This window comes from Barbus barbus, assembly GCF_936440315.1.
Source record: "Barbus barbus genome assembly, chromosome: 8".
Classification (NCBI taxonomy): domain Eukaryota; kingdom Metazoa; phylum Chordata; class Actinopteri; order Cypriniformes; family Cyprinidae; genus Barbus; species Barbus barbus.
The window spans coordinates 17,468,979-17,493,221 of record NC_136736.1 but is presented as its reverse complement, the minus strand read 5'-3'; the positions used below and the strand labels follow the sequence as shown (position 1 = coordinate 17,493,221).

The 24,243-nt window shown below is 37.9% G+C and overlaps 1 protein-coding gene and 1 long non-coding RNA gene across 5 annotated transcripts in view; both read right to left on the bottom strand.

Moving 5' to 3' along the window:
* Positions 1–6,018, bottom strand: part of LOC306873921 (MSL complex subunit 3-like) — a 178,756-nt gene extending 172,738 nt beyond the window's left edge. For 2 of the 4 annotated variants that reach the window (XM_079423483.1, XM_079423484.1), the window contains exons 1-3: positions 5,654–6,018; positions 4,747–4,829; positions 4,453–4,548 (exon numbers count right to left, since the gene is read on the bottom strand). In XM_079423483.1, the coding sequence (XP_079279609.1) occupies positions 4,453–4,548; positions 4,747–4,829; positions 5,654–5,752 (278 nt within the window). In that variant the 5' untranslated portion in view covers positions 5,753–6,018. Of the gene's footprint in view, positions 1–4,452; positions 4,549–4,746; positions 4,830–4,900; positions 4,962–5,653 lie in introns of those variants that run through there. The other 2 variants (XM_079423486.1, XM_079423485.1) reach the window with 2 other exon arrangements.
* A 3,068-nt stretch (positions 6,019–9,086) lies between these two features.
* Positions 9,087–18,176, bottom strand: LOC306873931. The gene is made up of 3 exons (XR_013784546.1): positions 14,121–18,176; positions 13,945–14,028; positions 9,087–9,296 (listed from the first exon to the last, which is right to left on the bottom strand). It is a non-coding gene; the product is annotated as an uncharacterized lncRNA (long non-coding RNA).
* Between the last annotated feature and the right edge of the window lie 6,067 nt (positions 18,177–24,243).

Here is a 24,243-nt window from a genome sequence, read left to right as displayed (position 1 = left end):
TAAGAAATATAATATTTTAACTAATCTAGTAAAACAAAGGTTCTCAGGTCCGTAGAACAAAAAGAAGAAAGTTTTAGTTCAATAGGTAGCTGAATTTGTCCGCACACTGCAAAAAAAAAAAGTCTAGCAAAAATCCAATTATTTATTTTTATTTTTCATATGCACAAGTGACAAAAGTGCAAAATGTATTAAAAACAGACCAGAGAGCATAGAACAAATGGGAAAAAGTCTCAAAAACTGGCTATACGGCAGACCACGTTTCAAAGACATGGGATGAGCACTCTTTGCATGTAAAATACAGTTTTTTGCAGTTTCCTTTCTATACAGAGAAGATACAAGTTGGCCATTGATCACAGATGTTTGTGTCCACAAATAAAGAAAAAAATTGGATTTTTGCAAGACTTTTTTGGTCAATTTTTTTGCAGTGTGCAATATTCAGCTACCTATTGGACTAAAACTTTCTTTTTGTTCTACGCACCTGAGAACCTGTTTTGTTTTGTTTGTTCTGAGCGCACACAATTCCTGCTTTATAAATCAAATTTCTTTTTGTCTGCTGCTCAATTTTTGGCTTTGGAAGCCTTTTTTTGATGAACATGACAGTTTGCTGAAATCAGTCAGATCACAGACCTAAAAGCAACCACCTTTACGTATAACCTTGAAGACTCAGAGACTATTCTTTTTCCCAAAGATGAGACAAATGTTCTACATTCAGAGACAATCCAAAACTCCATGAAGCGGTTTAAATATCTATAAGGAGACACGTCTCACCCTCCATGGTACTACTCTCAGTGAATATTGAAGGGCTAGCAGGATTCCCAGGGGTTTTAGGATCCAAAAGTCTCCAACAATTGGGGGAGAGGATCCAGATTTTTGGCAAAGATGGTGCGAAATTATGAATAAGGCCTCTCTAAATTTGATTCTTCTAGTTGTTGAATGCACACAGAAAGAATTAAAAGAAGATAAAAGAAGAGATTGCAGAAACCAGAGCCTCGATTGTCTCCTACAGTGAAGCTGACTTCAAACAACAGTTAGAACTTCTAAACTCATCTCTGCTTGAATTCAAGAAAGATCTACAACAGAAAGAGATGAGAAAATTTCATAGAGATACTATGGATTACAAAGAAAACAAAGTATATCCCTGGCTTAATCGAGGTGGCATTTCTGTTAAGTCATCGCGCAAGGTCCACTTTCAAGAGGAAACCTCCTACACTTCAGCCTCCAGTGGGGCCAGTGATGCGGGTTTTTTAACGGATCATTCCAGCGATGCAGACAATCGTCGGAAAATCTCACACCATTGCCAACTACGACAAAGAAGACCCGTCGGGGTAGATGGGCTGGCAAGAGGAAGAATGCCACAACTGACTCAAAAGAGGGGTGCTCGTCAAAGGACAACTCGATCTTCAATCTCACAGGCAAGGAACTCCAACCCCATGAAGTCTTTTGAACAAGGGGTTGAGTTTTGTTCCCACTAGAACAGCAGATAATTTGTAACGAAAACTGAATTGTTCAAATTTTTTCGATCTTTAAGACTGAAATGTTTCTATAAGAATGTGAGAACTGATCAAGAGAATGTAATTACTAACAGTGACCGTGGGAAATTCAAGCCGAAAAGCACTTTTTGTCCTTATGTCACATTCATCCTTCGATGAATACCTTCTGTAGATTGGTGGAAAGAGATGTTGAAAAATTATTTTGTGAGTCCCCTGCAAAGAAAAAGTTCAATCTATCGATATCAGAAAAAGATGCTCTTGATAAACTACGCAGAGATAAGGATATAGTGGTTAAACCTGCTGATAAAGGGGGTGGCTTAGTAATTTTGCCCAGAATGCTCTACAATTCCGAAGTCTTTCGTCAGTTTTCGTCATTTTCTTAAGCTAGCACATTTGGAGGGTTTGATTTCTGAAAAAGAATTACAATATATTTTCTACAGCTCTCCTACCAAACCTGTATTCTATATCTTACCCAAAGTCCATAAAGATCTTAAAAATCCTCCTGGACGACCTATAGTGGCAGGTATTAATAATTTAACAGATCCACTCTCAAATTTTGTGGACTTTGTTCTGAGGCCTCTAGTGACATCTCTTCCCAGCTATCTTAGAGACACCAGAGACTTTCTACAATGTCTGTCAGTCATAAAAGATCTAGAGGAAGACATGATACTTGCTACAATGGATGTGACCTTTTTATACACTAACATTCCTCACACTGAGGGTCTTTTGGCATTGAAATATTTTCTTGATTTACACATTGATGAGGAAGGTCTGCCAACTAAATTTATTGTGGATATGGCTGAATTGGTTTTGACAAAGAACTATTTCCTTTTTGAGAAGTAGTTTTATTTACAAATTGAGGGCACAGCAATGGGTGCCACTATGGCCCCTGACTATGCAAACCTATACCTTGGTTACCTTGAAGATCAGTATGTCTTGAATAATAATCATTTCATTAATAATTTGGTATTGTTCAAAAGATATATTGATGACTGTTTTATCATCTACAAAGGCTCTGCCAGTGATTGAAACTTTTGCCTTGTATATGAATTGTCTTAGGCCATCCATTAAGTTTACCTATCATGTGGGGACAAAAGACATACATTTTTTGAACACAGCCATCTCTGTGATCAATGGCCAACTTATATCTTCTCTATATAGAAAGGAAACTGCAAAAAACAGTCTTTACATGCAAAGAGTGCTCATCCCATGTCTTAAAAACTGGCTATACGGCAGACCACGTTTCAGAGACTTTTTCACATTTGTTCTATGCTCTCTGGTCTGTTTTTAATACATTTTGCACTTTTATCACTTTTGCATATGAAAAATAAACAATTGGATTTTTGCTAGACCTTTTTTGGTCAGTGCGGACAAATTCAGCTACCTATTGAACTAATCTAGTAACTAATGATTATTTTGGTAATCAAGTAATCTACTGATTATTTTGACAATTGAGTAATCTGATATTTTTATAAACAAACAGACCAGGCTTTAGTATGACTATTTATATATAAACTAACGATGAGGCAGTAATAATTGGCTCAAATAAAATATCAAAACCAAGTCAATACATGGTTTAATTGAACAACACAGTTAAAATACATAATGTAATATGACTATACATAATATGAACATAAACAATTTAAGTACATTATGTATTATAACAACTACCTGCAGAGGGCACCAACGGCCTGGTGACGTTTCACTTTACAGCATGATTAAACGACGTTTAAATCCATTAAATTTTAATATTTGGCCTCATGCAGAAACTTTTATTTTGAAATCGTGATGTACAATACTAGGCATATTTAGACATAGGTTGATGTATTCTCCTGTGCTGGCAAAGGTTTATTACAAATCTAGTGAGATAATGAACACTGTTTTCCCATATGAACGTTAAGCAATTCACAACATATGCAGAGGAAAGGTTTAGCCTCTTTCACACATACAGTCTTTACTGGTAAATTACTGGCAAGTTACCATTAAGAGATCATGTGTGAACAGGACCTTTTCAAAAATTCCCGGTACATTTGTTCTGGCAATCATATTGTTCTTATGGAGATGGCATGATTACTCTGAGCTGTTTACAAAGCTCAGCTGCTTTTTAATTACCTTTTCTATGTAAATATAGAAATACCGCAGCTTTTTTAATGTGTCACGCTTCTCCATTAATCAGGGCTGCGACTCTGCTACTTGATACTATTATGCACGTCTCGTGTTTATAAGAGCAAAAAATTTGGATACAATATAAAAGCCCTGTACAATATACTGATTTTGCAGCATCTAATTGGCCTCCAGTAGTCACAATATAATGAACTTGTAGGTAAATGTCAGTTTACATAAACTGCCAACAAATACTTTCCTTTTTTCATACTGATACAGCCACTAATTTGGTGGGGAAGGAGGCATTTTTGTTCCAGGAAGTATTTGATTTTGAGTATTTGACTTTGCCTGGATCTATTTAACCAGAAGAGAGAACGAAGATTTTGAACCTGGAAAACTTCTGAAAACAAAGGTGTCTTTTAAAAGACGCTAATTAAAACCCTTGATTCATAAGGATTACTTTTATAAAGTCTTTTGAAATTTTTGGATGCACTGACTTTGCAAATACTGAAAATGTCTCTGTCTGTTCTGAAGATGAACAAAAGTCTCATGAATTTGGATCGACACAAGGGTAGTCAATGATGAGACAATTTATTTTTTGTAAATTTACTAACCCATTAAATCTAGTAAATGGCCTGTGTAAATGTGCTAAAACCAACTAAAAAAAAAAACATTTCATGCATTTATTTTTCATATGGGGTCTTTAAAGATCTCCTATGCACTATCCATGATACTAGATTTTTTTTAATTGTTATTATTCATGAACAAGTCGATCAAGTATATTAGAATTACCATTAGCCGACAAAAACATCTTGCATGACTGAACAATGCGAACAAGTAACGAGTTATTGAGACTCACATGCGAGCCAAAGCTTTGCGTGCCAGTTTACGTTGTAATTTGCGATTATTTTCTGAATCTCTGAGCACATGATCCTCTGCAGCCCAGCGATCCCAACTGAAAAACAGCAAAACAACGTTTCAGTACGAATTCTCAGCAGTGACAACACTCAAGTAAACGCATTGGGCATGGCTTTGTTTAGCAGTTTTATTTTATTTTTCCTGCGCTATATAAAAAGAATAAAGTCACTGTACAGTTCAAATGTCAAACCATTACATAATGATATTATAATCCTACAATGCGGCCTCCTCTTACCTTCTGTTCCAACCATTGAAATGAATCAGATACTTTGGGACCCTTTTCCCCTTCTCATCTTTTACTGTTGCGATGTCAATAACCTGCAATGCAAATGAACACAAATTTAAGACTCCCTACGAAAGAATGTGTGGATTCCAAAAAAACATCTTACATTTACCGGCTAGCAAGGATTCATCCTCTACCCTTCCCCCAGCTTGGAACTGCAGGAGACTGACTGTGCGGCGCATAATGACGACGTCACAACTGTAGCTAAATTAGCTAGGTTTATTTTTGTGCACATAATTTTATTTTAGGGTTTCTAATGTAACTCTGATACAGTAAATTTATTGATGTTATTCTCTTCTAAACGTTTTAAGTACGCACAATTTGAAGCGAAACAATCTGAGTGAGATAAGAGCTGAGGGTTTTTTTTCGTTATGCGTTTACTGTACATTTAATCACATGCATTTAGACAGCACGCAATATATTTACACAACTAATAGTATTCACGGTGTTGCATGTCCCCTGTGATCCATTTAATGTAAATATTTTTCTTGATTTGGGCATGTTGAAGAGGATGGAGAGGCCTCGGATAGAGCGGACGCAGCGCTAGCTACTTCAGCGCGCTAACACGCTGTAACTTTTCCTGTTTCTTAACTGAATAACGCAACGGGCTTTTAATGAAAATACACACAACACACAATATGATCGATTTAGTATGCGTACATGTTTTTAAAGTTGATTATATGGATGATCCTTAAGAACTGTAAAAGCAGTTTAACGACCGAGGCGAAAAATAGTATTTGCGGAAATGTAAATAGAAATGAATATACATAAATGCGTGAAAGCAACATGTACTGTCTGTAACACACCAAACAACGCGTTAAAGGACACGTGTAGCAACACGATCTTACTGTATATTTACCTTTGCATCGTAGAGCACCTTGGCCTTGGATGGGTCAGGTTCAAAACAGAGAACTTTTTCTCCTTTATGGAATTTAAATTTCATTCCCCAAGAGTTCATCGTGGCGAACAAGAGAGGAGGACTCTGAAGCCCCGCTCCTTAACCCGTTGCATACCTTGTTGTTGAGGAAGATAGAAAGAGCTGCGCGCAAAAACTGAAAGCTGATTTGTGTTCACGCTCTCCTGGGAAGTCCCTGCTTAAGAGTTCGGAAATTCGTAATTATGAAAAGAAGTGCGTTAAAAAAGTTAACGAAAATTAAATAGATTCGCTGTACGATTTCCTCTCTCTCTCTCTCTCTCTCTCTCTCTCTCAATTCAATTCAATATTGCTTTATTGGCATGACTGTAAGAAATACAATATTGCCAACGCTTGAAATATACATAGAGAAATATAATAACAATGAACATATCAAAATAATAGAATTAAAACATTATAACAATATAAACTTAAACAGTGTAACATATAAGAACTTGTGTTTACATTTCATACCACAGTGTTTAACATATAAACACACACAGGCTGAGGGTCACTGTGGTAGACAGTAGGGAAACACACTGAGGTCAGACATAATACATATATTACACACATTATGTACATTCACCTGCTGTCTCTCAGGCTCTGGCACGTCCACACATATCTCGCAGCCAGTGCTGCTGTCTGTCCCTCTCCTAGTATTATCTTTATTTGTTCTTCTTCAGTCATGGCTGTAAAGTTCTTTATGGTGTTTGTGAATTTGTTGATGTATATGTTTCTGATTGATTTAAATTGGTAACAGTGAAGTAGGAAGTGTGTCTCTGTCTCGATCTCTCCTGTCTCAAATTTACTTTGTGTTTTGGTTTCTTGATCCCAATGTTCCAGATATATATTTTTAGATTGTTTGATAATTTGATTTATTTTCATGTTTTGGTGAGAAGCAGTGCTGATCTGAGACTGATTAGTGTTAGTAGAGTTAGTCGGGTTAGTAAGTCTCAGAACCAGCTGAGTGGACTCTTTTCGGGGTTCAGTTCTTGGGTTGAATATGAACTAAAATGCACTTTTAACATACTATCTTTGTATTTAAAGTGGGGGTCCAATGTTGTTTCATGCATGTTGAGTTATTTACACTGTTAAAAAGTTTCAAAAAACGATTTGGACGTATAATATGGAGTTTATTTTGTGTCTTTTTTTATTCAATCAAACATACTGTGTTTGAGAGCAAAACTAATTATTTTGTAATTAAAAAATAAAAGTTTGCAAAAAAATTCTTCTTAAGGCTCAAAAATAAAGAAATTGAAAACAAAATAATTTGCAGTGCGTGTAAATCTTTGAAAAATCATGTTTTTCTTTGTGCACTTCAAACATTTTTCATCTCGAATCCACAGATGTTGCTCTCTTTTCTGCCGTCTTTTTTTGCGGGTCTAAAACTTTTGTTTGCAAGTTGAAAAGTTTTGCTTGAGTGAAGCTGTGTCTCAGTGGGCGGTCTCTTCCAACCAGGATGAAAGGCCTTTTTGTATTGGTCACTCTCGATTGAAGTCACAGGTTGACCACGCCCACTACGTTTCTCCGGAATCCCCGCCACTGCCGCCGCCCGTCTGACAGAAGAGGGAGCGAGGTTGGACCATGGCGAGCAACAGGTCGTTTACTGGGTAAGATAAGTAATTTAACATCTTAAACTCAGTGACACGTGAACTTAATTATTCTCTCTTCACATGTTCTCCCATCTAAATACGTAACGTTAGCTAAGCCAGTCTGAATATATTTGATTAGCCAACAGTATAGCTAGCTGACAGAGCCCCCAATAGTAAAGATTATAGATTATTATAGCTCCAGTGAAGTCAGGTGGGTAACGCACATCAAATCACTAGCCCATTTGGCTGATATGATTCATAAATTATGACCGTATGCACAATCAAGTCTATTCGTGGCACCCAACAACTGTTTAAAATCATGCCGTGCCACATAACGTTACAGTTTGCCATTCAAAGTTTTCTAAAATACCGCGATTTGGGACTGATGTCTGACTTCACCCTAGTGGCTAGCATCAGCACTGGAGCTCCTCAGGGCTGCGTACTCTCCCCACTGCTCTTCTCCCTCTACGCCAATGACTGCACCTCTAAAGACCCCTCTGTCAAGCTCCTGAAGTTTGCAGACGACACCACACTGATCGGCCTCATCCAGGATGGTGACGAGTCTACTTACAGACAGGAGGTTAAGGAGCTGGCTGTCTGGTGCAGTCTTAACAACCTGGAGCTTAATACGCTCAAAACTGTGGAGATGATCATGGACTTCGGGAGAAACCCCCCTGCTCTCCCCCCACTCACCATCATGAACAGCACTGTGACTGCAGTGGAGTCATTCAGATTCCTGGGCACCACTATCTCTCAGGACCTGAAGTGGGATATTCACATAGACTCCATTGTCAAAAAGGCCCAGCAGAGGTTGTACTTCCTTCGCCAGCTGAGGAAGTTCAACCTGCCACAGGAGCTGCTGAAACAGTTCTACTCCGCCATCATTGAATCCATCCTCTGCACTTCAATAACTGTCTGGTTCAGCTCAGCTACCAAATCTGACCTCAGAAGACTAAGGAGGGTAGTCCGTACTGCTGAGCGAATCATTGGTACAACCCCCCCCCCCCAGTCTCCAAGAGCTGTACTTATCCAGAGTGAGCAAAAGGGCTGGTAAAATCACTCTGGACCCCTCACATCCAGCACAATCCCTCTTTGAACTGTTACCGTCTGGTCGACGCTACAGAGCTCCGAGCACCAGAACGACCAGACACAGGAACAGTTTCTTCCCTCAGGCAATCCATCTCATGAACACTCAACAATAAACGTGGCACAACTATAATACACTATCCATTCACCACATTCACTTATTTTATTTTTATTTTCTCATTTCTAATTTGCACATACTTGACCTGTACATACATAGTTGTCTATATTATATATTATGTTTTTGTTGCTTTGTACATTGCCTATTTGGATATTTGTATATTATTCTTTTATTATCTGTGTCCTGTCCTGTTGCTGTCTTTCTGTTGCACTGTGGTGCTTCTGTCACTACAACAAATTCCTTGTATGTGTAAACATACTTGGCCACTAAAACTCATTCTTATTCTGATTCTTAGACCTCATTCAACATCATCCAATGTTGCAATCACCCTCAGGAGGTACACAAGCAAAAGCTAAAGCAAACATTGTCAATTATCGATTCCTATTTTACAAAATTTGCACTGCATACATTTGCACTGCATACATTGTCTTTAATGTGTAGGCACTTGAAGCCCAGTGCCCGATATGCACAGGAACATTTCCAGTCTCAGAAGCAGAACTGCCACGCCAGCTTTTGTGGAGAAAGGTAATGGTAATAGTGACTCACATTTAAAAAAATAAAAATAAATTAACACCTAAAAAATAAAGAACATTTTGCTTTATTGTTTTTAGCTGTATATACAAATAATTTTATTTATGTTTACAGGCTCTCCAAGGAAGGTGATTTTCAAGGGACAAACAGGACTTCCTGTTTTTGACGTTTCCACAACTTCAGACGTGTTATCTCGTGACAGATTTCAGATGTCTTTGTGGTGTTTATCTGTGCTGCTGCATGACGAATCACATCCTCCTCACTGTTCAAATAAATATATAAAATGATGTGTTTTATATATATGTGTTATATATATATATATATATATATATAAAATCAATAAAGCACAATTTTCAGCATTATTACTCCAGTCTTAAGTGTCACAATGTAGCAATATGCTTGTTTATTTTTGCTCAAAAACATTTATTATCAGTGTTGAAAACAGTTGTGTAAAAAAAAAAAAAAATTTCAGGATTCTTTAATGAATAGAATGTTAAAACAAACAGCATTTATCTGAAATATAAATATTTTGTAACAGTAAATACTGTTCAAAAGTTTGGGGTCAGTAAGAATTTTTTTTGGAAAGAAATTAATACTTTTATTTAGCGAGGATGCATTAAATTGATCAAAAGTGACAGTAAAGACATTTATACTGTTAGAAACTATTTCTTCTTCATATAAATTTCTATTCATCAAAGAACCCCCCCCCCCCCCATTTTTTTTTAACATTGACCATAATAAATGTTTTTTGAGCAACAAATCAGCACATTAGAATGATTTCTGAATGATCATGTGACACTGAAGACTGGAGTAATGATGCTGAAAATTCAGCTTTGATCACAGCAAAAAATTACATTTTTAACGTATTCAAATAGAAAACAGTTATGGTAATAATATTTCACAATAATACTGTTTTTACTGTATATTTGTTCAAACAAATGCAGCTTTGATAAGCAGAAGAGACTTATGTCAAAAAACCTTAATATTTCCAAACAACTTTGGGTGTGTTTATATACAGGTGCTGGTCATAAAATTAGAATATCATGAAAAAGTTTATTTATTTCAGTAATACCATTCAAAAAGTGAAACTTGTATATTAGATTCATTCATTACACACAGACTGATATATTTCAAATGTTTATTTCCTTTAATTTTGATGATAACTGACAACTAATGAAAGTCCCAAATTCAGTATCTCAGAAAATTAGAATATCAATTAAGACCAATGCAAAAAAAAATATTTTTAGAAATATTGGCCAACTGAAAACTATGAACATGAAAAGTATGAGCATGTACAGCACTCAATATTTAGTTGGGGCTCCTTTGGCCTGGATTACTACAGCAATGCGGCGTAGCATGGAGTCGATCAGTCTGTGGCACTGCTCAGGTGTTATGAGAGCCCATGTTGCTCTGATAGTGGCCTTCAGCTCTTCTGAATTGTTGGGTCTGGCATATTGCATCTTCCTCTTCACAATACCCCATAGGTTTTCTATGGGGTTAAGGTCAGGCGAGTTTGCTGGCCAATCAAGAACAGGGATACCATGGTCCTTAAACCAGGTACTGGTAGCTTTGGCAGTGTGTGCAGGTGCCAAGTCCTGTTGGAAAATGAAATCTGCATCTCCATAAAGTTGGTCAGCAGCAGAAAGCATGAAGTTCCTGGTAGACGGCTGCGTTGACCTCAGAAAACACAATGGACCAACACCAGTAGATGACATGGCACCCCAAACCATCAATGACTGTGGAAACTTTACACTGGACCTCAAGCAACGTGGATTATGTGCGTCTCCTCTCTTCCTCCAGACTCTGGGACCTTGATTTCCGAAGGAAATGCAAAATTTACTTTCATCAGAGAACATAACTTTGGACCACTCAGCAGCAGTCCAGTCAAGACGCTTCTGACGCTGTCTCTTGTTCAAGAGTGGCTTGACACAAGGAATGCGACAGCTGAAACCCATGTCTTGCATACATCTGCAGTGGTGTGAAGTAACGAATTACAAATACTCACGTTACAGTAATTAAGTAGTTTTTATCAGTAATTGTACTTTTTTGAGTAGTTTAAAAATTGTGGACTTTTACTTTTACTTGAGTACATTTTAAGTGATGTATCGGTACTTTTACTCCGCTATTTTCCTCCATTTGTGGTCATTACATGCTTATTTTAATTTAATTTTTATCCATTAATATGATTGGATAGGGAGATAGTGTCTCGTGACTTTCGTCAAATCAAATTGTGCATAGAAAACTTTAACTGCCAACTGCTGTCTATCATGGCTGCTGGAAGTGCATTCCTCAAGCATCAATGCAGTCACATCTTCCTCTAATATGTTAAGGTAAATTTTGGATTTCTGCTTACTAAATGATTTGTATATATGCTTGCCTATCTACACGACCTGAAATTTGGTGTGAGGTCGCGGGTATTGCGTACAGTGTTAACTCCCGCAAGTGCCATGTTCAGTAAATTCCCACTCACTTAAGAGCAGCGCGATTTGCGCTGCTTCGTCTCTCTCACGCGCGTTCAGCTGCAGTCACTTGGACAAGTTTTTGCTTGTTGAACTTGTTTTTTTTTTGATGAGTTTGAGCGTGTGATGCGCGCTGTGAAAAAGTGTGTTGGAAACACTGTAAAAATATTTGCAATATTGTACTCAAATTGAGGACCAATCTGCACCTTATTGATGACCCGTGGCGTTAATACTGCATCTGTGTCAGCGCGTGATGTAATAAAACTGCAGCTCATTAATACACTTTTTTTAATTTATTTTTTTTATCCATTTTATTCAATCCACCTTCATTTAGCATGTGCACTCGCGCATAAACAAATTTCAAGTTCAACACTTTTTGTTGCATTCAGTTGTGGATGCTGCTGATTCACCGAGACCGCCGCATGCGTTTGTGTTTTCTTTTGAAAAAGTTTCCCCAGAAATACTTTATTTAATGCATTTTTCCTTACATATTGTTTTATCGACATAACAATTCGAGTAATGTATATGTACATGTAATGTACATGATGCCATACTTCTAGAACAATGTGCATTTGTTAAAATTCTAACAAATTATCAAGTTTAGTTTTTCTTGTTTCTTTATTGCAAAACGCTTAAACCTGCACCGTTTTGGAGAGAAATGGGCTCTCATTTTAACCCATATCATGGTGTGTGATGCTGAACTATGAGTTTCTAATGGTGTTTGTATTTGCACTGTTCTAAACATTAATATTTTATGTGCAACAACAACATGCTCTCAGTGGCCTTACACATGATTTTAAATCTATTTTTCAAACTTTATGATTTAAATGGGGATAATTGTACTGAGAATAACTTTCATCTTTTCTTCAGCTGAATACTGTTTCCGTGCTGTTTTGATGTGTTTTAAAGAGTTGGCAGTCAAAATCAATCAAAACTGCTGGATTATAGATATTCTTCATTCTTTATGACAAACAAGATAATGTGAATTCCAGAATGTACAACGTTTTTTTAAAGGTGACCCTGGACCACAAAACCATAAGTGTCAATTTTTCAAAACTGAGATCTATACATCATCTATACAAAGCTGAGTAAATAATCTTTCCATTGATGTATGGTTTGTCAGGATGGGACAATATTTGTCTGAGATACAACTATTTGAAAATCTGGAATCTGAGGGAGCAAAAAAATCTAAATATTGAGAAAATCTCCTTTAAAGTTGTCCAAATGAAGTTCTTAGCAATGCATATTACTAATCAAAAATGAAGTTTTGATATATTTACGGTAGGACATTTACAAAATATCTTCATGGAACATGATCTCTACTTAATATCCTAATGATTTTTGGCATAAAAGAAGAATCAAAAATTTTGACCCATACAATGTATTTTTGGCTATTGCTACAAATATACCTCAGCGACTTAAGACTGGTTTTGTGCTGCAGGGTCACACATGTATAAATTGCAGTGTACAGCGTTTATTAAGCTGGGGTAGAATCCACAGCTCAGTACTCACTACTCAATACTCATGAGTACTTTTAAATAGGCTACTCTTTTACTCTTACTCAAGTAGTTTTTTGGACAAGTACTTTTACTCTACTCAAACTACATTTTTTGGAAGGTAATGGTACTTTTACTTGAGTATATATTTTCAGTACTCTTTCCACCACTGTACGTCTGTGCGTGGTGGTTCTTGAAGCACTGACTCCAGCTGCAGTCCACTCTTTGTGAATCTCCCCACATTTTTTAATGTTTTTTTTTCCACAATCCTCTCCAGGGTGCGGTTATCCCTATTGCTTGTACACTTTTTTCTACCACATCTTGTCCTTCCCTTCGCCTCTCTATTAATGTGCTTGGACACAGAGCTCTGTGAACAGCCACCCTCTTTAGCAATGACCTTTTGTGTCTTGCCTTCCTTGTGCAAGGTGTCAATGGCCGTCTTTTGGACAACTGTTAAGTCAGCAGTCTTCCCCATGATTGTGTAGCCTACAGAACTAGACTGAGAGACCATTTAAAGGCTTTTGCAGGTGTTTTGAGTTGATTAGCTGATTAGAGTGTGGCACCAGGGGTCTTCAATATTGAACATTTTCACAATATTCTAATTTTCTGAGATACTGAATTTGGGACTTTCATTAGTTGTCAGTTATAATCATCAAAATTAAAGGAAATAAACATTTGAAATATATCAGTCTGTGTGTAATGAATGAATCTAATATACAAGTTTCACTTTTTGAAGGGTATTACTGAAATAAATAAACTTTTTCATGATATTCTAATTTTATGACCAGCACCTGTATATATTTCATATGATATTTTTATGACCTTTGCAATGTACTGATTTGAACCAATGTAATGAACATAGTCAGGTAGATTACCATGAGATATGATCCAAATCAGAGCACGGTTCCTTTTTAGGTGTTTTTTAAGCTTTAATGTGAGTCACTATTACCATTACCTTTCTCCACAAAAGCTGGCGTGGCAGTTCTACTTCTGAGACTGGAAATGTTCCTGTGCATATCGGGCACTGGGCTTCAAGTGCCTATACATTAAAGACAAAAATGTATGCACGGCACATTTTGTAAAATAGGAATCGATAATTGACAATGTTCGCTTTAGCTTTTGCTTGTGTACCTCCTGAGGGTGATTGCAACATTGGATGATGTTGAATGAGGTCTAAGGTTATGCCTTGAAGATGTTGTCTCCTCTATCAACACCAAATCTTCTTCCTGCAAACAGAAAAGAAAAATGTGATGTGGTACTGATAGATTTCTAGGCTGTTGGGAGTAGTCACAAATAAAAAGACCCCTTAGAAGTCAGGGGCATATCGAAATGTGGAAGTTAATTAATTAAAAGGTCTTCAAAGCAAAGTCTCTGCAAGGCTACAGTGGTACTGGCTGAAAAGTCCCGATTATCAATCGTTACTACTGAAGTATTGACGTATTTGCAATTGTCAGTGCACAGATCTTAAAGATAGTACAAAACAAATCTGTTATAAAAATGCACAATACACAGTCTTGCAGACTAGGCCCTAGTCACTAGGGTGAAGTCAGACATCGGTCCCAAATCGTGGTACTTTAGAAAACTTTGAATGGCAAACTGTAACGTTACGTGGCGCGGCATGATTTTGAACAGTTGTTGGGTGCCACAAATAGACTTGATTGTGCATACGGTCATAATTTATGAATCATAACCTATTGTTATAACCCAAATCATTTGGCTAATGATTTGATGCGCGTTACCCACCTGACTTCACTGGAGCTATAATAATCTATAATCTCTGAAAATATTGGCCTGACGCTTTACTATTGGGGTCTCTGTCAGCTAGCTATACTGTTGGCTAATCAAATATATTCAGACTGGCTTAGCTAACGTTACGTATTTAGATGGGAGAACATGTGAAGAGAGAATAATTAAGTTCACTTTTCACTTAGTTTAAGATGTTAAATTAGCTATCTTACCCAGTAAACGACCTGTTGCTCGCCACGATTCAACCTCGCTCGCTGCCTCGCTCTGCTGTCAGACTGCGGCAGCAGTGATGGGGATTCCGAGAGGGGTCTGTCTGCAGACTAGAAGGGGGCGTAACTTGTAGCAGGGGGTTGTAACTTGAAGTTGTCCAAATCACACAGAACCACTCGAGATGTTGTCGGGCTGCGACCGAAACCGCATACTCTCTGAGTAGGCACTTAATTAGGTACTTACTTAATGATTGCTAAAATAGTACTCTACAGCCTGAATGCATTAGCGATTTGAGTAACATCCGCCATGTTTACGTTTTCATGTTACCTACGATGTTATTACAAGCCCAACAACTTAAAAGATATGAGCGACAGGTTTTTTAGGGCCCTATGAAATCCGTTTTATTTTTTCTCAAATTCCGTTTTTTTTTTTTTCAAATTCCGTTTTTTTGGATTTATTTTTAGCCCTTTCGGATTTTTCGGATTTGTTTGTTTTCTTTTCACTTCTAAGCAGTATTGACCTTTAAAAATTCAGTTACACAAACTCACAATTCAGCTTTTTTATTTAAACTGTTAATAAAGCACATTCAAAATTCAGCCAAATCTCTGGCCAAAAATAACAGTAACATGAAGGTAACAGTTACAAAGTAGGGTTGATGAATATTAAATTAAAGAATAATTGTAACCATGCTGCAGGGAGACAGAAACATTGAAACAACGATATGTGCCTGTCAGAACGCCAACACAAAGACATATTACAGCCTAAAAGTATACTGTTAACCCATCATCATCAGTGACCCCTCCATGTAAGCAGAACAATGTATTTTCTATCTACAAAAAAAAAAAAAAAAATCACATTATATTTCACATTATATTCTGGGAGTGCACCTCCCTGCTTGCAATGTTTAACAAGAAACGGACGTATCCTCTTCATTTTCTCAAGCGGTATGTCAGCTTCAGCACACATTGCAACAAAATCTTCCACAAACTCACGCCTTGCTTCTGTTGATTTTGTCGTTGCCTCAATGGTAACCTGGAGGGATTTGCCCGCTGTGGATTTAGCTTTGTTCTTGAGATGAACTTTTGATATCAAATGGTCGTTACATGTGTCTTTGCGGGTCCAGTCAACAGTATGTTGACAAAACTTACAAAAAAGTTGTTGTCCAGACTCATAGTAGTCGTTGGGGTATTGTTCAGCCCGGTATTTAGCATTCAATTGAGAGTTTCTTAATTTTTTCGACACCGTTATCTTATCAGGAGCCACTGGCTTCGACATTTTTTTCCTTGCGCTGGAACGTAAGGACGTATGGTTACTAGGCAACATGTTTAACAATGCCATTTGGCCACGGTTTAGGTAGAGACCTTTCTACGTTTGTTGTTTTAAACTGAAAAAATGAGAAAGAGGTAAAAAAATGTTTTATTTAATATGTCAACAAAATATATGCATATTCCGTGCGATTCCGAGAATTCCGTTTTCATGTGTAAATTCCGTGATTCCGTCCGCGTTTTCCGCATCACGGAAATCATAGGGCCCTAGTTTTTAACCATCCATAGTATCTTGATATTGATGAAACTTGCCCATTTTGTGGTCTTGTTGTGGTTCTTATATTTTTAAACCCACTAATGTGATCCAAAGTTTTATACTTAAAGATATTTTTTTTATTTCATTACGAAAACCCAAAATCATTATCTCTTGAATATGTTGTTAATTTCTTTATTTTATGTGCAAAATGTTTAATCCACAAGCAAAAGTGGCTTCAGTCTCCTTAGTTTTCTTCTTTTTCTTGTTGAATTTAACTCTCGTTTCATCCCTCAGTTTTCTAAAAAAGCATCATGATGAATTATTATATTTAATTAACCACTGTGCTTTTTTATGTGTATATAATCTCATACTATGATGAACACATGATATTCATGTTTGCTGTTTTATGCCATAAGATTGTTCATTGTTAGATACAAACATCTTTCCCTGATCTTATATGCAATTATCATCAAGGCCTTTCGCAGCGCTCGCGCTGTCTAACATGTCTTACTGAGGCCTATGGTGAGTCCGAACTCTGTGCAGGCAGCGGCAAAAGAATTGCACATCTCCTGAATTTCTTGTTCAGTGTGAGCCATGAAGGCAGCACTGCGCAGAGCAACTCACGCACAAGGACGCGCTTCACCCTGGTTCTGACCCTCAGACGAGCCAGGCTGAAGAAGTTGCCATCACACCTGGTGTGCAGCAGAACTCCACCTGGATCCGGAAATGCCCGTCGCAGCACAGCCGAGAAATAGATGCCAAACAAGGTGGGAGCGAGGACACACCCGTGCTTTACTCCGCAGCAGACATCAAACTCGTTTGAGCGGCCACCGCTGAACTGTACGTTTGCCCGCATCCTATCATGGAAACCTTGGAGTATTGCCAAAAGAGTTGCCGGACAACTGAGTCGCTGCAGAACATGAGAGTCCAGAGCGACTCACATAATCAAAAGCCTTAGTCAGATCGACGAACACCATGTATAATGGGCGTTGCTGTTCCACACACTTTTCCTGAAGCTGGCGTACTGAGAAAATCATGTCCAAGGTCGAGCGACCAGCACGGAAGCCGCACTGACTCTCCGGCAGCACCTGGTCAGCAACGCGCTGCAACGGGCAAGGCATTTTCCCGGAAGGCTAAGGAGCGAGATGCCTCGATAGTTGTTGCAGTCCTGCCTGTCACCGTTGTTTTTATAAAGAGTGATGATGTTGGCATCCTTGAATTCGCTAGGGATGCATTTATTCTACCAACAGCGTCGAAACAAGCAGTGAAGCCGCCTGACCAGCATTGCCCCGCCACACTTCAGCAGCTCCGCTGGAATTCCATCGCTGCCCTGTGACTTGTTATTCTTCATAGCTGCATTCGTACGCTCGATTTCCATTGTTGAGATCTCCGCATCCAGCTCGTTAAAGACAGGTAGTTGTGGTAAAGCAGCAGAAACAGCGTTCAAATCGGCATCCACAGGAGTGCCATACAGCAAGCTGTAATGCTCAACCCATCTACCAAGCTGGTCTGGAAGGTCGTTGACGATAGTGCCATCAGTAGCTCGCAAAGGTGCTGTTTTTTTTTCACTGAAGGACCCAGTGCCTCATTAACTAAGTTTCCATCCAGATTTTGCGCTGTTTTGTTATCGACAAAGAGATATGCGTTAAAAAAAACTTTGCGAAATTTTCTGTCTACAGCCTGTTTCCATCCAACTGCCCTTTTACCGATAAAATGGCGTGCGTCATGACGTCATCCCTAAAAAAATGAATTGTCGCATAAGTTTTGGTGTATCGCAAAAAATTTTTGCCCTTGAGCTGTTTCCATACATAATTTATCCTATTGCGTAAATTATAGGCTAGGCTAACTGTTCTTCATCCATATGAAACCAAAAAAAAAGAAGCCTATTAAATTGTATAGGCCTACATAAAATAATTTAATAAGTATCATGAATTTTTTTTTTTTTTTGCACTTTGTTGACTATAGATAGGCCATTGTTGATAATCAAGCAATGACCATAAACAGTTGCAGTTGTATTATTAGCATTTTTCTGATTAACATTTATAGGAAATATGAATGTTCATTCCGGTTATTTTATTTCTCCTAACCGACGGTCGTTAAGCCATATTAACCGTTAACCGACAAGATTATGTTAAATTACAATTAAATTAAATTTAAATTGATAGGTGGCTTGACCCATTACAAACACCTAAATTTGTTTCCCAGGTAGCCTATTCATTTTATATAAACAACATGAAGGTGAGGATTCACGCACCTGCAGCGCTTCTGCGAACGGAGAAAAACATAAGCTTTTATATATAAAAGAAACGGGCCCATATGCAAAATAAATTTTTCTAAATAATTAATGAATTAACAAAACGAAAGAAAAAAACTGCAACAATTAGCAGCCTATATGCAGAATTTCGGTTCATTTTTGGGATGCACTCTTGAGAAAGCGGCAGTTTCCTAACAAGAAATAGGACCTTATCTTCCGGACATCGGTGCGTTTGTGCAGCTGAAGAGACGGGACTTCACTAATGCATCTGCTTCAAACACCGCGGTGGTGTGTAACTTAACGATCACTTTACACTGGAGGATTATCATCGTTGGTGTATATCTAGCACAGCCTTCACGATTTAACACACTTTAACAACACATTAGTGTGATACCCAGACTGAAAGATTGTTAAATGTTTTTAAATGGGTCAGATGGTATTTCTTTTGGTAGTATATGTTTGGTACATCTACATATATATATATATATATATATATATATATATATATATATATATATATATATTATAAAACAGTTGAAATGTTGTGTTTTGAGTTGGGTATTAACAGTGCTATGAAATAATATTTATGATTTAGTGCTGTATATATAATTGAATTAATTGAATTGAATTAACCATGAATGCAGATCTGCTTGATTGTGATTTATTTTTTATTTATTGTCAACAAAATGGGGCCATTCAAAACCTTTATAAAGTCCTCCTTCCTCTGTAAACTATCTTCTAATGGCTGACACAACACATGCATATAAGGGCTGCCCAGAACACCATAGGCCCAGCGGACAACTTGTCTGTATGCTGTCATTGTTGATTGTGTTATACCAATGGCATCAAAAAGTGTTACTTATAGATAGTCATGACCTAAATAGAGTTAACTTGTAATTGAGAATCAAAATTATTCAGACTGTTTTAATATTAAAATCTTTAACTATGTATTTATACATGTATACAAGTATTTAGCTTAGAGTAATAAATGATTTCTGCCCTAAAACGTGTCTGCTGGCCTGGAGAGGTCTATGCTCCTGACTGAAGTGCATATAGGCTATCTGTAGCACATATGGGTTCAGACAGCAAGCCTCAAAGCCCGGGTGTAGAGTCAGACACTGCACATCAAGTATGGGGGTCACATTCTCCACTAAGACCCGGTATCTAACTCCCTGCAGCACTGACTTTCCTCAGCTGTGACCATGGCCTCGCATTTCCCACACAAGCACCTCAAAAACGTGTTTATCTCTCTCTCTCTCTCTCTCTCTCTCTCTCTCCTGCGGTGATAAGAAACCACTATCACGTAACATTAGTGTCGGATATTAACGAGTGTGACACGCCTGATCAATGCTTATTAGTTTCTATTACTGGTAAGTATCAATACTCAGATGACCAATACTAGCATTGCTATTGCCTGATTACATTAGCTAACGTGTGTATATCTGTAAGCTAACACTGATCTCTCACCAAACACCTGCCCTGTTCTCCTCACATCAACTCAATTTGTCTCCTCTGACCGTTGTTCTGTCTAATCCTGGCCTGTCCTGCTCTCTTGCCTGCATAGCAGGCTCATACTTTTATCTGTGGTCCATCATACGAGTGTAAATACACATTTAAAATTTCCTCAGCGTCCGAACTGTCATTGCGATCCATTGTTTTCCTGTGGTTTAAATGAACCGCTCTCCCTTTTGATGCGTCACATCCAGTTTTGGCACATTTCAGATGCGGAAGTAAAATTCTCTCACAAAAATGACTCCAAAAGCCTTAATAGCGTATTTTAAAGTATATTTTAAAATCTAGTTCCTACAGTATTTTTCTATACATCGACTCACTGGAGTCTCTAACCTGCAATATGCCCTTTAAAGCTTCTGAAAGTCAGGCTTCATTGTATGAACAGAAACCAGCAGAACAAACTTGACCAAACTCACATCCTCAGTGTCTTTTGGCCTTTCTGTAGATGCTCTCGCTGGCTCTGGGGTCACTGAGGATGAAGAGACCACAGCAGCATCTGGTCCAGATGAGGCAGTATAGGCAGGTGGAGTGAGGGAGTGTCTCGTTCATGGCACTGGATCATTTCCAGGATGCTGCTGTAAACTTCTCCATCCTCACACTATTTTTTTTTTTTTTTTTTTTTTTACAAAAAATATAACATCAGCAGGTGCAGACATTACCCAGCAGCACAGTAGTAATGACTTTATGAACTACTTTACTTGCAAGATCGAAACTATTAGAGATAAAATTGTAACCATGCAGCTGTCAGCCACAGTATCTCATCAGATGCACTATAGATCCCCTGAGGAACAATTCCACTCATTCTCTTCTATTGGAAATGAAGAATTGTATAAACTTGTTAAACCATCTAAACCAACAACCTGTATGTTAGACCCTGTTCCATCTAAGTTCCTAAAAGAGGTGTTTCCAGAAGTAATAGATCCTCTTCTGAATATTGTTAACTCATCAATTTCATTAGGACATGTCCCCAAATCCTTCAAACTGGCTGTTATTAAGCCTCTCATTAAAAAAACACAACTTGACCCCTAAGAATTAATTAATTACATCTCGAATCTCCCTTTTCTGTGAAAGATATTAGAAAAGGTAGTATCATCACAGCTATGTTCCTTCTTAGAGAAAAATGATTTATGTGAGGATTTCCAGTCAGGTTTTAGACCATATCATATACTGAGACTGCTCTCATTAGAGTGACAAACAACCTGCTTTTATCATCTGATTGTGGTTGTATCTCTCTATTAGTGCTACTGGATCTTAGCGACGCGTTTGACACTATTGACCACAACTTTCTTTTAAATAGACTAGAAAATTATGTTGGCATTAGAGGAAGTGCACTGGCACGGTTCAAATCGTACTTATCTGATCGCCATCAATTTGTGGCAGTAAATGAAGAAGTATCATACCAATCACAAGTGCAGTATGGAGTACCTCAAGGCTTAGTACTTGGCCCCTTACATTTCAGGCTTTACATGTTACCCTTGGGAGATATCATTAGGAAACATTGTGTTAGCTTTCACTGTTATGCTGATGATACCCAGCTCTATATTTCTTTGCGACCTGATGAAACTTACCAATTTGCAAAACTAACGGAATGTATAGTTTATATCAAAAACTGGATGACTAGCAGTTTCTTACTGCTAAATTCTGAAAAAAACAGAAGTATTAATTATGGGACCAAAAACTTTTGCATGTAATAACCTAGATCACTGTCTAATACTTGATGGCTGCTCTGTAAATTCTTCATCATTAGCCAGGAACCCACGCGTACTTTTTGATAGCAATCTTTCCTTTGAAAAACATGTTTCTAGCATTTGTAAAACTGCATTTTTCCATCTTAATAATATATCTAAATTACAACCTATGCTCTCAATGTCAAATGCAGAAACATTAATTAATGCGTTGTTGTAGCGTAACAGTTCGAAGAGAAACACTCGCAGTTTGGAGTGATCGGTTGAAGCTCTGGAGTAAACTTGATGCGCATGATCGATCTCGATATCTCTGCCCGCAAGTGATGGGATCCAGATTGGCAGTGACCGTTTCAGAAAGCCAATCAGGTCATCGTTCTCGGCCCCTTCAAGTAGTCCCAGCAGGTGGAGATTGCGTCTGCTGCGGTTTTGTAAATCAGTCACTTGCTGCTCGAGGGCATCCAGACGACCAGTGTGTTCGCCGATCACTTTTTTCTGCTCTCTCTCCAATTAAAAAGTCAACTTTAGAGCATATATTCTGGATTGTAGTCATATGAGAGGCGAATTCGGTGCACATTGCTGCCAATTCAGCCTTCAAAATGTCCTCAAATCGCCATATTGTCTTCCATGTCCGCTCGGCCCGCCGCGGCCATTGGTTTTGTTTTCTTCTTAACTGGCGAGGATGATGGTGAAAGATAAACAAATTTCCGACTGTGTGACATCTCCAGACCAACGACAAATGAAAAAACTACCCCAAATGTAAAAAAAGAATACGAACAACAGTAAAAGACGGGTTATATACACGGAGCTCAGCTAATGTGATGAGCTAGGACCTAGGAGTGCTGTTTGACAATTTTTTTAAACTATTTTCTGCAATTCTCCAGCTGTGGTCCTTGGAGAGTCTTTAGCCACTCAAATTCTCCTCCTCACCATGCATTAGGACGATATAGACACACGTCCTCTTCCAGGCAGTTTCGTAACATTTTCTGTTAATTGGAAATTCTTAATTATTGCCCTGATGGTGGAAATTAGAATCTTTTCTTAAAGCCACTTCACTAATTTGTGAAGCTCAATTATCTTTTGCTGCACATCAGAAATATATTCTTTGGTTTTTCTCATTGTGATGGATGATTAAGGGAATTTGGGCTTTGCTTTTCCTCCTATTTATATTTCTGTGAAACAGGAAGCCATGGCTGGATAATTTCATGTTCATGATCACCCTAGAATGCTCAAAATTGTGAATATGAATGGGAATATACTTCAGAGATACTTTACTCATAAGAATTTCTAGGGGTGCCAATAATTGTGTCCAACGTGTATTTGAGAAAAACATTTATTTCATAATTATATTTCCCCACATTTTAAATTCTTATTATCCAATGAAAGCTTAGATTTTTGCGATTTTTAAAATAAAAAATCGAAAGGATTAACAATGCAGATTAGTTTTCACAGCCGCCTTTGATCATATTTACCAAGGGTGCTGATATTTTTGGCCATGACTGTATGTTATACACAGTGTTTGCATGGACTGTTACGTAGTACCAGCAATTCTATATTTTAATCTTTAGTGTACCGGCACTTCTGAGATGTTGCCGGTACTCTAAGTCAAAGCGTCAATGTTAGTGATTAGAAATGAATTTATATCAATCACACTACCAGGAGGAGTGACCTCTCATCCCCCAACAGAGTATCATGGCCTTTTGTGACATCGTCACAAAATTTTAATCTATTGATCATGGACACCCAACAAAGCGGCTTGTTGCAAATGAGCAAAATCTGCACAGAACCGATCACCGGTGACCACCGCAAGATGCATGCCGGTTAGAAAAGTGTCTGAGTTATGTCTGAATTGCTCAGATGTCATGCTGACGTGTGCCAAAAAACTCTCGTGACGGCGAGGCAGCTGTGTCGGATTGCGTAGTCGAGCGCAGTTGCTCTCTGAGCAATAGCATCAATAAATCTCTTCATGCATATACTTGTTCAACATCTCTGGTTGAATGTCCTTAATCTTGAGAAATTTGTCTGCTACTGCAATCACCTCTGCCATCTCTTTAATTCTCCACACTGCCTTTGAGAAGAAGGCCAAAAATCTCTGACACTTATAGCATCTCAAAGGTGGCCTTTCATACTTCATATAACTCTGAAACACATGAAACTTTCTCTGGTATAACTTCTTCCATGAATGTCAACAGTACTGCAGAGCTTTTACTGCCTTCTAGTCTTTGGTTCTTTCCCATGCGAGTAGCTTTAACCACCTTCCCTCCTTTTCAATTGATTATTAATTCTTCCTCTGAAATTTGAAAGGACACATTATAGATAACTCCTTTTG